This window comes from Kryptolebias marmoratus, linkage group LG10, assembly GCF_001649575.2.
Source record: "Kryptolebias marmoratus isolate JLee-2015 linkage group LG10, ASM164957v2, whole genome shotgun sequence".
NCBI classification, from domain to species: domain Eukaryota; kingdom Metazoa; phylum Chordata; class Actinopteri; order Cyprinodontiformes; family Rivulidae; genus Kryptolebias; species Kryptolebias marmoratus.
Window position 1 is genome coordinate 8,337,888 of NC_051439.1, and position 13,728 is coordinate 8,351,615.

General features: G+C 41.5%; 1 protein-coding gene across 3 annotated transcripts in view; it reads left to right on the forward strand.

The window, feature by feature from the left end:
* The window catches only part of zgc:110158 (uncharacterized protein LOC553590 homolog), a 45,393-nt gene that overhangs the window by 19,270 nt on the left and 12,395 nt on the right, over positions 1 to 13,728 (forward strand). For all 3 annotated transcript variants that reach the window (XM_017414812.3, XM_017414822.3, XM_017414802.3), the window contains exons 4-5: positions 2,056 to 2,140; positions 13,169 to 13,258. In XM_017414812.3, coding sequence (XP_017270301.1) covers positions 2,056 to 2,140; positions 13,169 to 13,258 — 175 coding nt within the window. The remainder of the gene's footprint in view (positions 1 to 2,055; positions 2,141 to 13,168; positions 13,259 to 13,728) is intronic.

Here is a 13,728-nt window from a genome sequence, read left to right on the forward strand (position 1 = left end):
GTTGTGATGAGAAGCTATTTTATTTTCTGTTTTTCAAGAGTAGTCAGCTTGTAGGGCACCACAACTGCTTCCACCCGCGTCGATCATCATCATCATATGAAATAACTTTTTGTCACAACAAAAAATAGTGGCTGGTAAAATATTTGAGTGGCTGGTGGACAAAATTTTTAATTTCCACCCCTGGATGTACCTCTACACCTGATTAACCTTTGGAGTCAGCTTGATTCAAGATGGCTGCCACCGCCAACTGACCTAAACAGCACAAAAGTGGCTATAACTTAACCTATTTTACAGATATTGACCTTTAATGTGGTGTGGCAGTAGCTTAAGCTGATCTCCCACAAATAGTCTGAAAGGTTTAGCTTCAACTGTTGGAGTCAACTCTGTCTGTTAGCAAAATATCTGATGAACCACTGGACCGATATCAATGAAAACCTTTGGTGTCGGTCCAATTCAAGATGGCCACCGTGGCATTCTTTTATCTGTTTGTCTTTTAATGCCTCCTCAATCCTTTTGGTGCCATTCTGAGCCCATTAGGTGACGACATGTTTTTAAACTCACATTAAAAGATGCTGCATAATTTATTAGATTATCTGTCTACTGTTGGAGTTTAAAAAAAAAATGTTGTTGACTCAGAAATGGCGTATTAGCTGGAGACGACCTTGGAATTTGGACTTTGTGGTTGTTTAAAGCCGCAAGAACGTCTATCCATGATGCATTGAAGTAAAAAAACAAACAAATAATACAGCTCGTGTGTTTTAATAGTTGAATAACAGACTTTAAAAAAAAAACAAACATCTGTTAGTCTGCGGTTCTAGTCTTGATACACTTGATATGTTTGATTGAAAAAGCGTAGAATATCAATGAATTTATCCTTGAGTTATATCTTAGATAAAGATTTGAGTCCTACAGCTAAATTTAAACAAGTTTTCTGAAGGTTTTAAGTACATTTGCGTTTGTAATAAGAAAAAAGTATTACAGCTGGAAAGCATACAAACCTAAGTACATATTAAAAAACATACGTTGATTATTGTGCAATGAACCATTTAAATTATCATTTAAATAAGATTTTTGCACATGGTTTATATTTAATTGCAATGATCTGATTTGTTGTATAAATTAGTAGTGATTAGTGTTTAACTCTGAGGATATAGTCATCATTTTGGCTAAAATGCTTTGTCATTGTCTTTGCTAGCTTGCATTAATATTATTATTTATGTGAAGACGTCATCGCTTGTCCTGAAGGGAGCAATAACTCAACGTCTGGGATCACCTGTTTGCTCTGTTCAAGTACTTTCATTTAAGATGAGATGGCGATTTCTTCATAAAGACTTTTAATCTTATTTTGTCGAAGCGTTTCAGCCCCGTGACGTGCAGAAGGGAAGGAAAACATCCAGATTATTGGCATACATGTCTGAGCGAAGTAGATCGCCAGGGCATGTGAAGTGGCTGACTGATTAGCCTTCCTAATAGCTGTGCTGCCGTTCCGAAGGCTTTATGGCGTTTTTGTTAAATCAGTGCTCGGAGAGTAATTCACCGAGGACCTCTTAGCTTCGCCGTTAGCAACAGCTGTTATCATCTCGTTTCCCTTCGCTTAAAGTTCACAACACAAACTTGATGTTTTCCTTATTGCTGCGTGTTTGGATTAAATCGGGACCCGATTTTGTTTGTGAAAAAAAACAAAACGCTGCGAGTATCCTGGGAAGGAGCCGAAGCCGCGTCTGCTCCTCGTGCGGGGCAGCGTAACAGTAAAAGCGCGAGTTCAAGAAGTGGATGCAGGCCATGGCGATGCGTGCGGGTGTGATAACACAAGTACGTGTGTGTGTGTGTGTGTGTGTGTGTGTGTACTTTTGAGTGAGTGAGAGGTTGATTGAGAGGGTGACACCGCCATTGTGTCCCTCTTACAAAGATGCTCAAGTGTATAAGAGGTGGGTTTAAGAGCGCTGGGGGAGATAATGAGAGTGTGTGAATGGGTTATGATGAAAAGCTGTTACACATGTGCTTGTATTGCTCTGTTTGGTAACCTCTGACCTTTTCTTCCCCTCTTCATTTTAGTGTATTCTGGGATTTGTATTGTGCAGCTCCAGACCGAAGAGAGACATGTGAACACTCCAGTGAGGCAAAGGCCTTCCATGACTACGTAAGTGACAGACGGACTCTGCCAGGAGTCCTTTTTTTTTAATACACCGTCAAGTGAAGCATTTATGTGTTTTTGAACTTGTGGTGAAGCTCATGTAAACATTGTTTGTTGGCGAATCTTGAGTGTGAAATCTCTCCAACACCTAATAATGTCAGAGTCTAATTCAGGATCACTTCTTTAAGTGGTGTAGATTATTCCCCCCATGACTAGCATCACTAAAGATTGGAATTATCTTCATTTTTGTAAGATTTGGGTTTACTTTCTTACTAAGCAATCTGACAGGAAGTCAAAAAACATGAATGGATTCTGTTTAATTTAAAAAATATATTGTTAAAGTCTCCAAAACTCTGTCACAAAACCTTTTTGTTTAAACGGCTTACAATGATAAAGAAAATCCGGTTTTTCCATATAAATGCAGTCGAACAGAAAATGGATTGCAGCATATTTTAGCTCGTCTGACATGGAAAGGAGCAGAGGTAAATTTGACATTGAGTTGACTCTGGATCTGTTTTGAATTGAAATGGGTTTATGATTTGGACTTCTTTGTGTAGTGTCCTGAGATGAGTTTTGTCGTGCGTTGGGGAAATATAAATAAACTGGACCGAATTGAATTGAAATCCTTTCAGTGTTCCACTTTTTAACCTGCTCACATGGAGACCGGTGGTGTTTCTGCAGCACATTACTTGACTTACTGCCTTTGAAATGAGACGTTTGTACTTCTAACATCATCTCCGTTAATTATTGTTTATTAGGGGAGCTTGAATCTGTGTAGCGGGCGTCCTTCAATCGGAAAGTTGCTGCTTGCTTTCATTTCTAACGCCTTTAGATCACTTGTTAAAGTTTCCTTTAGGCGAGACACTGAATCGTGGTCTGGCCCTCTAATATACGAGCTTTAGGTGAAAGTATTCTACACTGAATGTAGTTTTCTTACATCCACACACCACCAGTGTACAAGTAAAGCTTATTATAAGCTACATCTTTATTTGAACTTTTTGGTAGGAGGCAAAGACTCACTCCTCCCGATACGTAACTCCAAAAAGTTGACAATTCTTGACAAGTAATCGGATCTTTAAAATGGTCGGGAGTTGACAGAATTGAGCAACAACGATTTACTCTTCCTAATTGACTGCTGTCTGTATTTGCGTTATGTGCTGTGTGTAACCTTGAATGAGGAATTATAAAACACGAGGGGTATAACCAGATGGGACGAGACGGGATAATAAGTTCACAGCAACAAGACGGTATTTTAAGTATTTTTAAGGAAAATGGCTTTTGCCACAAACTCATCTGACTGGTGTTTGATTCCTCAAGAGTCTTTTCAAACCCCTAGAAGGGGACCACACTTATTCTCAGAAGGGTCCAAAATTTAAAAACCCATCAAGATCAAACCTTTTAACCCTATATTTTCTTGAAAAAAACAAAACAAAACAAAACAATTTGCCTTTTTTTCCATATATCTCATGTCAATGTATTGAAACACAAATATGAAATTAACTTTTCTCAATATATCTTATTTATCAGTCAGAACAAACTTTACTAGAATTTATTTTTAAATAAAATGAAAACATTTTACCAAAAGACCATCGAAACAGCTAAAAAAAACCCACCCCCAATGAATATTTAAACAGCTGATAACATTTCACCTTGAAATTACACAAATAAAGCACATAGATAGAATAAATTCAGGCAGACTCTGTGGCTGTAAAAACTACAGAAGAGTTTGAGTTGTGGAAACGATCAGGACATTAGAGTGAAACTCCTTTGTGTGTTTTTTAATTTTATTTTCATCGCAGCAACACATTGCTCACACTGATTAACACAGAGATGATGAAACGGCTTGCGTCAAAAGCGAACTCGGTGCATTCAGTTTTTTTTTTTTTCTTTCCTTATTTCTCTTTTTATTTTACCTCAACATTTGACTCTTCCTCTCAACTCGAATGGATTAACAAGAGGTTCAGACTTTATTTTCCCAGCTCCAAAGTTACAGATTACAGTGAAGTCAACGTTAGTCTGTCCAGTTTTAAATAAATGCCCGACAGAAACTCTTCCCCCTCAGCACGTATCTGCAGAGGCAGCTCCACTTATAACACGCAAACCATTCAAAGTGGTTGAGACATCGTCAGCTATAATTTAACCAGACAAAGTAATGAGACATGTTTGTTTTTATACGCTCGTCCTGAGACAGGACGTATTATGGTACGTCCCGTCCTTCTGTCTGTGGACAGTTGTCTAGCTCTAAATTGATGACCCTTTAACATAAAAATGTCAAACAGCAAAGCTGGACACTTCATGGGTCGAGGATGATCCTTATTGATTTAAAGGTCACAGGGTTAAGGTCAAGGTCACAGGTGACCCCTTTGTGAAAACCATGTCCGTGCCCAAACTCTGCAACTCTTTTACATAGAAATATCGAACAGCACAGCTGGGCATCTCATGGGTCAAGGATGATCCCTATTGATTTCAAGGTCAGGTTGTCAAACCCTTTGTGAAAACCCTGTCTGGGCTCAAACTCTAGACATGAGTTCGGAGTCGTTGTGTGAGGGGATTCATGCTTTAGATGTCGATTACTTAGTTTTCTGACGGTCATAGTCCCGTTGGCGGTACTCTTGTTGTTTTGGTTAGTTCTCATTCCACCCTGAATAAACCACTGAAGGAGAACTTTTGTTTTTCTTATTCCAGGGGTTGGGTCCAGTTGCACTCTCAGGGATTTTGACAGCATTTTGGGTGAAGACATTTCTATAAAGCAGCTGTCTGTTGTCAGAGACACCCAGGTTTACGTTTTGTTTTGTTTTTTTTGCTCACATCCTGACAACAAAGTGAGCACTCTGCCTAATGATAATACAAAGAGGTGAGATTTCACCCGCTGGTGTTAAAAGAAAGTGTAACTGTGTGTTTTTATGTGTAAATGTCGTCTGTTGTGATTGACGCCGTAGCCCGTCTTCAGTCTGTCCTCCCTGGCCAAGACAGTGTGTTATTGTGTGTGTGCGCGTGCACTGTGTAGTGTGGGGAGATAATGGAATAGAGTTCTAATCCGGTAATCCCAGCACTGGGCCGAGGCTAAGCCAGGGATTTATGTGTGTGTGTGTGTGTGTGTGTTTGGATGGGGGGGGTGTCTTTGGCAACCAGCCCATAAGAGGGTGGCTCGGCTCACACCCTCCTTCCAGTCAACGCCATGTATAAATGTAGTTGTGCGTGCCACGTGGTCGCTCGCCGTCTGATAAAAGCTCGGAGACGGGACCGGTTTAATTCTGGCTCCGGCCCCCCCCCTCCCCTCGAGGCTCTCCTCTGAGCACAGGTCCTCTCTTCTGGTTTCAAAAGAACGAGTCGATGGGGAGAGAGGGGCGGAATATAAAAAAAAAAAAAAAAGAAGAAATTTCCCCTCAAAAGAGTTTCGCTCGTGTGAACTTATTAAATTGCACGCCAACGTTAAAGAAACATTATCACAGCTTTCTCTGCTGGGTGCAGACACACAGCAAAGGGTTTGCTTTACTGTCAAGTCTGAGTTTTATTTATCTGTGCTTACTGGTAGGAAGCGATGCAGAAGTTGATTGTTGCTTTTAATAACTATTTCATCGAGAGGCTGGTTTACAGGGTTTAGCATTCAGCGCACAGATTTTTCCTTCATGTACAGATTGTTGTTTTGATCTTTCCCTAATTGATCTCTTTATATAAGCTTTCAATTAAAGCTCAAGTGGCTTATTAAATCTAATATAGAGATTTTTTTTTATTACAGAGACTCTGTATCATTATAATCCATCAGTTTATTCTAGATGTCACATTATCTAGATTGAGTTGTATACTTTGATCAATAAATGTCAAGTGGTGCTCTGGTCCTCCGTTAATGTTGTATTACTTGTATGCTTTCTGTTGGATTTTATTAATTTTAGCCATTGTGCAAGTTTATCTCTGTCTTAAATGAAACATTATTCAAACGTAATCTTGCAAATAAAATCATTAGTTGGTTTGATTAGATGCATGCTAATTGGCGTTTCTTCAGGCCTCTTCTTCCAGCTTAATATGATCATGTAAACAGTATTTTTTATGCATTTGCCCCTCCGTTTGAATTGATATTTTTGCTAAAATGTTTTTTTTTTTTTTTCCCCTGTCAGATAAGGTTCATGCTCTCTCCTGGAATCTCCTGGGATGATCTGCCCAAAGCTCATAAGCTTCATTCACACCTGGCATTAACTCGCATCCTAAGTGATCTGATCACAGGAGAGCAGCTCTTTGTCTCAGGGCGCGCTGGCATTAGACACGTCTCAAATCAGTTTTAAGTAATCACCCTGCGATCGGATTGTCATTCCTCGCTCTGTACATTTTTATTCTCCCTTTCCAAATACTCTTCCCTCTAATTTTGGGTCTGCGTTACGTAAAAAATGTTTTATTCGTACCGTCCTGGACTCATCGGGGAAAATGGTCCAGGATTAAACGCATCAGGTGGTGCTGTCGGTGTAGCTTGAAGCCCGCTGATGTTCATAGTGCTCCATAGCCAGATGTGGTCCACTCCAGTTGTGGTCAAAACCATAGCTTTAAGGGTTTTTCCACTTAAGAGGTTCCAGTGCTAGACCAGGGCTGGTGCCAGAGCTGCTATTTTATTTAAATAAAGTTAAGAACCAGTTTGGTTTTCCACAGCCAACCCAGAGCCACGTCATGACTTCACATTAAACGTCTCTCCTAGTAAATGATTTCTCCTCCTTTTGTTGTGTTCTGAGTTTCTGTAGAGGATCGCAGTGCAGAGAAACACATTATCTCCGCACGTCACGGGGTTTGTGTCGTTATTCCTGCGAGCAGATGCCTCAGCATCGCCAGTCTCGCGTCTGTCTTCAAGCTGAATTCAGCGGGCCCGGCAAAGAGTTGGTGCCAAGCTGGCGTTGGTTCATTGCGGCCCGAGCTGAGGGCGGTGGTACCAGAAAGAGCAGGTGTCAGGTTCAAGTGCTAAAGCCAGACTTTGCTTGTTTGGTGCGACCTCAAAACTTGACCTTTTTTTTTTTTTTTTTTTTTTCACCAAAGATGTGTTAAAGCTGCATGTCGAAGCCTAAAATGTATTCGTTGGGACTTGAGCACAAAGCAAACCATTACGCAACAAATGAGTCGATGTAGCCGGATTAATTGTGAATGCGTTAATCACAGAGCACGCGTCCTGTTTCAAATTTCTGCACCCTCCTCCTCCTTTACTTTCTACAACTTCCTGCTTCTGTCACGTTCCTTCACTCGCCTTTCCCGTCTCCATTTCAGCGTGTGAAACTTCAGCCGCCTCGTATCTCGTTTTCCTGCAGTTTGTGGTTTCTCTACAACGCGTCGGCATCTGCATCTTTCCTTTTCGTGGCACCTCTTTTCGTTCCAATTTGCTTTTACTGCACCTCTTAACCAGTCCGCCCCTTCGTTTCACAAGGCTTATCACTCACTCTGTCTCTCCTCCTCGTTTAGTGCCACTCTTTCGCAATCCCCGATCCCCCCTTCTCCTCCCCCTCCCGCCGTCCTCCTCAGCATCAGCACAACAGCTAACTCTGTTTCTGAGGAAAGATTGATCAACTAATCTAGCCGTTTACCCACAATACCTTGTGTCTTTGAGAAGAAAAGGCCAGCGCAGATGACATAATGGGGGGGGGGGAGAAACTGTTGAAGGTTTTTCAAAATGGAGCATAATGAGCAAATGTCAAATCAGATGGCGAGTAAGAGGAATGTACACCAACTGTACAGTTTTCCTGAATTTCCTTTTCAAGTTATTTTGCAATTAGTGTTAAAGTAAATGTGTGGAAAAAATGGAATCTGCTTGAGCGTTTAAACCTAATGAAGCATTTAGTTTGGAGTGCTGAGTTATGCAGTGGTTTAACATTTTTACATTATTCAGATATTTAAACAAGCTGCAGAATATTTTACTTTCATTACCTTATTGGAAAAAAAAAATCTAAGTTGAAGTTGACTTACAAGAAGCTCCTTTCTGACGGGTTTTTTTAGACCCTAACATCCAGTTTACCTTTTCTCTGACAGCAGCGCTGGCTTTTTTCTTTCCATATGTTTTTTTTGACAGTTTATCAATCTAAACCACTAGTCTGACAATGAAACTACAGACTATATTGCTTTTTCAGGCTATTATCACGACCCTGATTCTTTCTTAGTGGATTAATTCCCACTCTAAATAGAAAACATGTTTCTTAAATCTTTCTAAAGCCTTTTTCTGCTCGTTTTTAACACCTGAGAACTTTACTGAGTCCCTTTTGTCTTTGAATTGTTCCAGTTTTATCCTGGTTCATAGTTGGTCTCGTTTACTTCATTTCCTTCTCTCTCTGCCCCCTCTGCTTTGTCTCTGGAGCACCGGCTAAGTGGATGTTGTGTCTGCAGCATGTATTAGTGCTGTGATCCGACAGTAGCTTCTGTCTGGTTCAGTACTGCTACCTTGGCAGATGTATTTTTTTTTTTTTTTTTTTTNNNTTTTTTTTTTTTTTTTTATGGAAGTGTGTGTGTGTGTGTTTTTTGTGCCAGTTTGCCAGTCCCGAGGACCAGCTGGGTCTTCGGAGGCGGCGTGCGTTTGTTTGTCAGACGTGACGATGAAAGTAGCAGCCGTGTCCTGTTGCTTTAGAGCGAAACACACTGGTTTGACTGGGCGGATGAATTGGCTCGGTCGCCACAGTCAGCTATTTTTTCCTACCATCTCCCATCCTCGCTCCCTCGGGCTCCCCCCCACCCCCCCTCTCCATCCACCCACCACCACCGCTCTCTCTCAGTGCGTTAAGGACAGCAGGTCAAGGAGACAGTGATGAGGTACATATCGGTGTGAACCAGAATGTAGATTAGTGCCTCTCCAGGCAGGGACACACATAAATACAGACACACACACACACATGGATGGGTATGTTCACCATCTCTTCCTGCCTCTCTCCTCTCACCATCCAGTGTTTATGTCTCTGTCTTTATCCCTGTGAAAGGTATCAGGCGGAGGTCAATAATGTGTTGAGCACTATTGATCTGTCCGGTAGGTCCTATGGGTGAGGGAGAGGAAGGGGGAATCAATGCTATTCTGGATAACCCATCTCCATACAGTGCTATACCACCCAGTCAGATTTTTCTTTTGTTCTCTTGGGTTACTCATCAACATGGTGGGTTTTTACTGAGGGGAAAAATTCAAGAACAACATGGTGCCCTCGCAGGAACTCTTTAGTTTGCCTGAGTTCATCTTTAGCCCTAAAGAAGTCGTTGCACTTCTTATTCATATTTTGGTTTTAAATTAAAGACGAGTGATTTGCGTTGTTCCTGCCCAAAATTACGTGTAAACCTGCTTTCTGCAAACTAAAACAACTTGGATATTAGTACAGGTGGGAAATGAAAACTATCATCTGATAGTACTGAGCCAAGGTAGCATGGTGAAGCTGGTTATTACCAAAATGAGTAAAGTGACTAGTATGCTTTTAAGTCATTATTTTCACCAAGTCCTGCACATCCAGGGGGTGATGGGTCATGCAGCAAGAGAGACAGGCGAGTGACTACAGCCGTGATTACGATACCGCCACCAGTCCACGAAGATGCTTATTATTGTCGTTTGCTTGGATGCTCGGCTGACTGAAAGAGGAAGCCTGAGTAGAGGAATTTGGATGACACGGACATTGTTCCCTTTCCACCAGAACACCAAGTTGAAGCGTTCCTCTGGGGTGTCAGTGCTAATATATATAATATTGGTAAAGATGGTACAGGAAGTTTAGAAGTGGACTCTACGTCCTGTGGGTTGCGGCGGTGAGGCGTTTGTGGATCGACTGGAATCTTATCAGGGAAACTCACTGGCTTGGTCGGTACTTTCAGCTTTTTCGCGGCGCTCCTGAGTAGTTTTCGTACCGCGACGCGCTCGGAGTGGCCACCACGTGTCGAAAGTTAACAGCAATCTTGCCGTAACTGTTTCAAAGTATCATCTGCACAAATTGCTCCTCATTACACCGGAACAAGATGATGTTGCTGATTAATATTGTTCAAGTTACCGGTCTGCGGTTTAAATGTAGCGTCCGTAGCCACAGCAATGTGATCCAGATCGTGTCTTTAGTCCAGATACTGTATTATTCATACCTGATGCTGTGACACGGTGTTTCTGCAGCGCCGCAGAGCAAGCCTATTAAAATACAGTTTACAGATTAAACACTGTAAATATTTCCAGGCATTTGAAACCGCATCCCGTGGGTTTTGTTCAGCTTCTGTCTGCCTTGAATAAAAGGAACATATTCCTGTCATTTCTCTTAATGTCACACATTAAAGCTCTTAAAGTGCGCGGCGCCGGTCGCTTCTCCTTCATCTGCTGACTCTCCCGACTCCAAAAAAAAAAAAAGCCCAGCTAATTAGTGCAGCATAAATGTCTGCTGTGGATTCTGTCCTCTTCAGGTGTGTCTTTACCTAATAGTGCCCACTTGTTATTCCTGTACCTGAAAGTTCTTGCTGTACTAGCAGCAGTCATTGTCTCCCTGCAGGAACGCTGAGACACATTCCTGTAGATTCACATTCTTTGTGAATTGTGCTTTTTTTTTTTTTTTTTTGCAAGTCTCCAACTTCATTGAGAGGAGTTGAAATGGAAGGGTAAATATAGACGGTACTGCGTGTGCTACCACAAAAACGGGAAAAAAAGCTCTGTTGGATCCTTTTGTATTTCCTCGGGCCGGTTGGTTTTAATAAAGTCCAACTGCATACTAAATCTACCTCCCTTTTTTGCTGGTGGCAACTGTGCTCAATTTGCACACTTTTTAAGTTTGTAATCATTTTAGATGAGCCGGTTAGACTGTATGTGGAGATAAATTGTCACCAATAGTCCTTAACAACAATTGCGACCAGGAGTCTGATTGCAAACAGAAATATCCCCTTTTTCTCTTTTTTTTTGTTTTAAGTTTTTTCTCCCTTGTTCCAATTTTTTTTCTTCTTCCTCTTCTTGTTCGTTCTCATTCCTGTATCTTCTAACTCACTCTCTCGATCTCACTCGCTCCTGCATCGTCTTATTCTCTCTCTGCGCTCCTGGAGCGGGGGATGCCAGGGGGACAGAGTGCAGATAGGACCCGTCGCCATAGCAACAGCTTCTGCAAGCTGCTGACACCCTACTGTGGGGTGGTGGGGACTGAGAGGAGGAGAGGTTGTGATGAGGAGGGTTAGTACAAGGGTTGGGGCACAGCGAAGGTTTGTACGTGTGTGTGTGTGTGTGTGTGTGTGTGTGTGTGTGTGTGTTTAAGGGGTGGGGGGTGGGGGTGTCATTGATGGGTGGAAAGAAGGGGAGAAAACTGTACAGAGGAAGGGGAGGGGTGGCGTGGAGAGGGAGGAAAAAGAGGCAGCCGACCCGGCTTCTTCCCCAGGGATTCAGTGGCCTGCTCATGTTCACAAGCAGAATTAGCATAAAGAAGAGGAGGTGTGTGTGTGTGTGTGTGCTTTTCAGTGTACACGTGTGTTAGTTACAGATTTTACAAAGAGCAGAGCATTTGTGTACGTGCGTGTAATTGGACAAACGCGTTGCCGTCCAGGCGTACAGTTTGTGTCTCTCGGACGCAGTGTGTTCGTTAGGTGTGCGTGCTGGTGGATCGGTGGATGTTCAAGAGTGCGTATTTGTTGGAGCGACTCCCTCCCCTGGGTCTTAACCCCCCCCCTCCTCCTCCCCGCCTGTAGCCTGCGGTCCTCCCCTGTCTGTCTCTCTGTACTGAAGGGCTGCACTTTATGAGCCTGTGATGCAACTCTTTGTGTGATATTTATTCTTTTTTTTTTAATTTTGCGTTCATGTATTTGGCTGCCGGTGTGTGTTTTTGTTCCGCCTCGCTTATGTAAGCGCTCTGAACATGCGTCTGCTTCTTTGCGTATTGTCAGGAATACAGTTATATCATATTTAACTCGCAGGCTGAATCATTCTCTCCTCTGTTTTTTTTTTTTTTACCCACACACACACACACACACATGTTTGACTGGCAGAACAGGAGCTGGTGGGGTTACATGTGTGGATATGATTAGCAGCTGCTCTCGTCAGGTATCTCTGTTACAGATGTTTGTTGCTTCTAAACATTTCTTCCTTTAATCTCCAGATTTGAAATGTCATCGCTCTGTTAGCATTTGCATATGCTCCTTGTAAGCAAATGAATGTGGAATCAAAATTTATAGTGTTGTTCATTATGTCAAAACAAAAATACCTCTTTTATCCAATAAAAAAGGTACTAAAACCATAATAAAAGCATAGTTTTAAATTTTATTATGCACAATGATATGCCTTTCTGGCATCATAAATACTTAAAAAAATTGTTAAAGCACAATATCTTAGTATGACTTAAACTGATTAATATAACTACTGGTAACCAAGAAAGGTGGGCGATCATGTGATTGCCTCTGTGTGTGTATATGTCTGTCTGTTAGCAAAAAATCTTATGAACCACTGGGCAGTTTTGAACAAAACTCAGAAAGTAATCATTGGATGTACGTCTACAGCTGATTCAACAAACTACTTTCATTAAATGTAGTTTTTATTTGCTGGAGAGGCAAAATATATATATATTTATTGTTGTAATGGAGAATTATCTGTGAAAAGATACTGTGAATATATTCCCACGGTAGCTTTTAACTTTTTGGGGGTGTGAACAAGCAGGTAGTGATTTGGAGTTAACACGTTTCTACAGAATAATTGAGAGAATTTTAGCTCCCAGTTTCTCTTTTTGACTCAGCTGGGTGTTCGGCTTTTTTCCCAAAATAGGAAAGAGAACTTCAAACATGCAAACACGATGCCGTCTTGATTGCCAAGTTAATTACACGCGTCTAGGTTGTCAAAGTCCACGCAGAATTTTAAGGTTGATTTGAGAAAACATCTGGAAGGTTATACGTCACATGTTCACCAGATTACCGAAAAATGTCTAAATGAGGCAGAAGAACCGTGTTTCTGGTTTAAAGAAGGCCTCTAAACGCGCAGGCCCTGATTGAATCTGTAATTAGTTTACTGTAGATGAGTTTTTCGGTCGATGGTAATCAGTTTGGTGTTGTAATTGGCCAACGATAAAGCATCGCCATAAATCCGTGTGTTTTGTGTGTTTTGCTCAGAGCGCAGCGGCAGCGCCCAGTCCGGTGATGGGCAACATGCCCCCCAACGACGCCATGCCAGGTGGTCCCATGCCCCCGGGCTTCTTCCAGGTATGACCCGCCTCCTTTAAGACCGCTTCTGCTTTTCTTCCTTACCTTCTCACCATCTCACATTCATCCATTTCTCTCTTCAGACGGGATTCTCAAAATCCTCTTATTGCTGTTTATTTTCCTATTCATGTGGAGAACGGGCAAAATGGTCAAATAAAAATAATCTTAATAATTTATATAAAGAATAAATATACCGTGTATCTATTAATTTCTGTTTCTGCGTGAACCTGAGGCAAAAACAACGCAGCCTTTTTTTAGTTGCAGCTTAGTAGTTACTCATGTTTATTTCAGTGAGTTTTGAGGACACATTCAATTTGCAATACACATAATTAAATAAGCTGTTAAATTGGCTCTATTGCAGTGGGTTGTTTTTGTCTTTTTTTAAATACTTCAACTATATTTGTTGTAATTCTGATCATTCCTGTACCACAGCTCACCTACTTTCTCTGCTTTCTAAATTCCAAACTTAT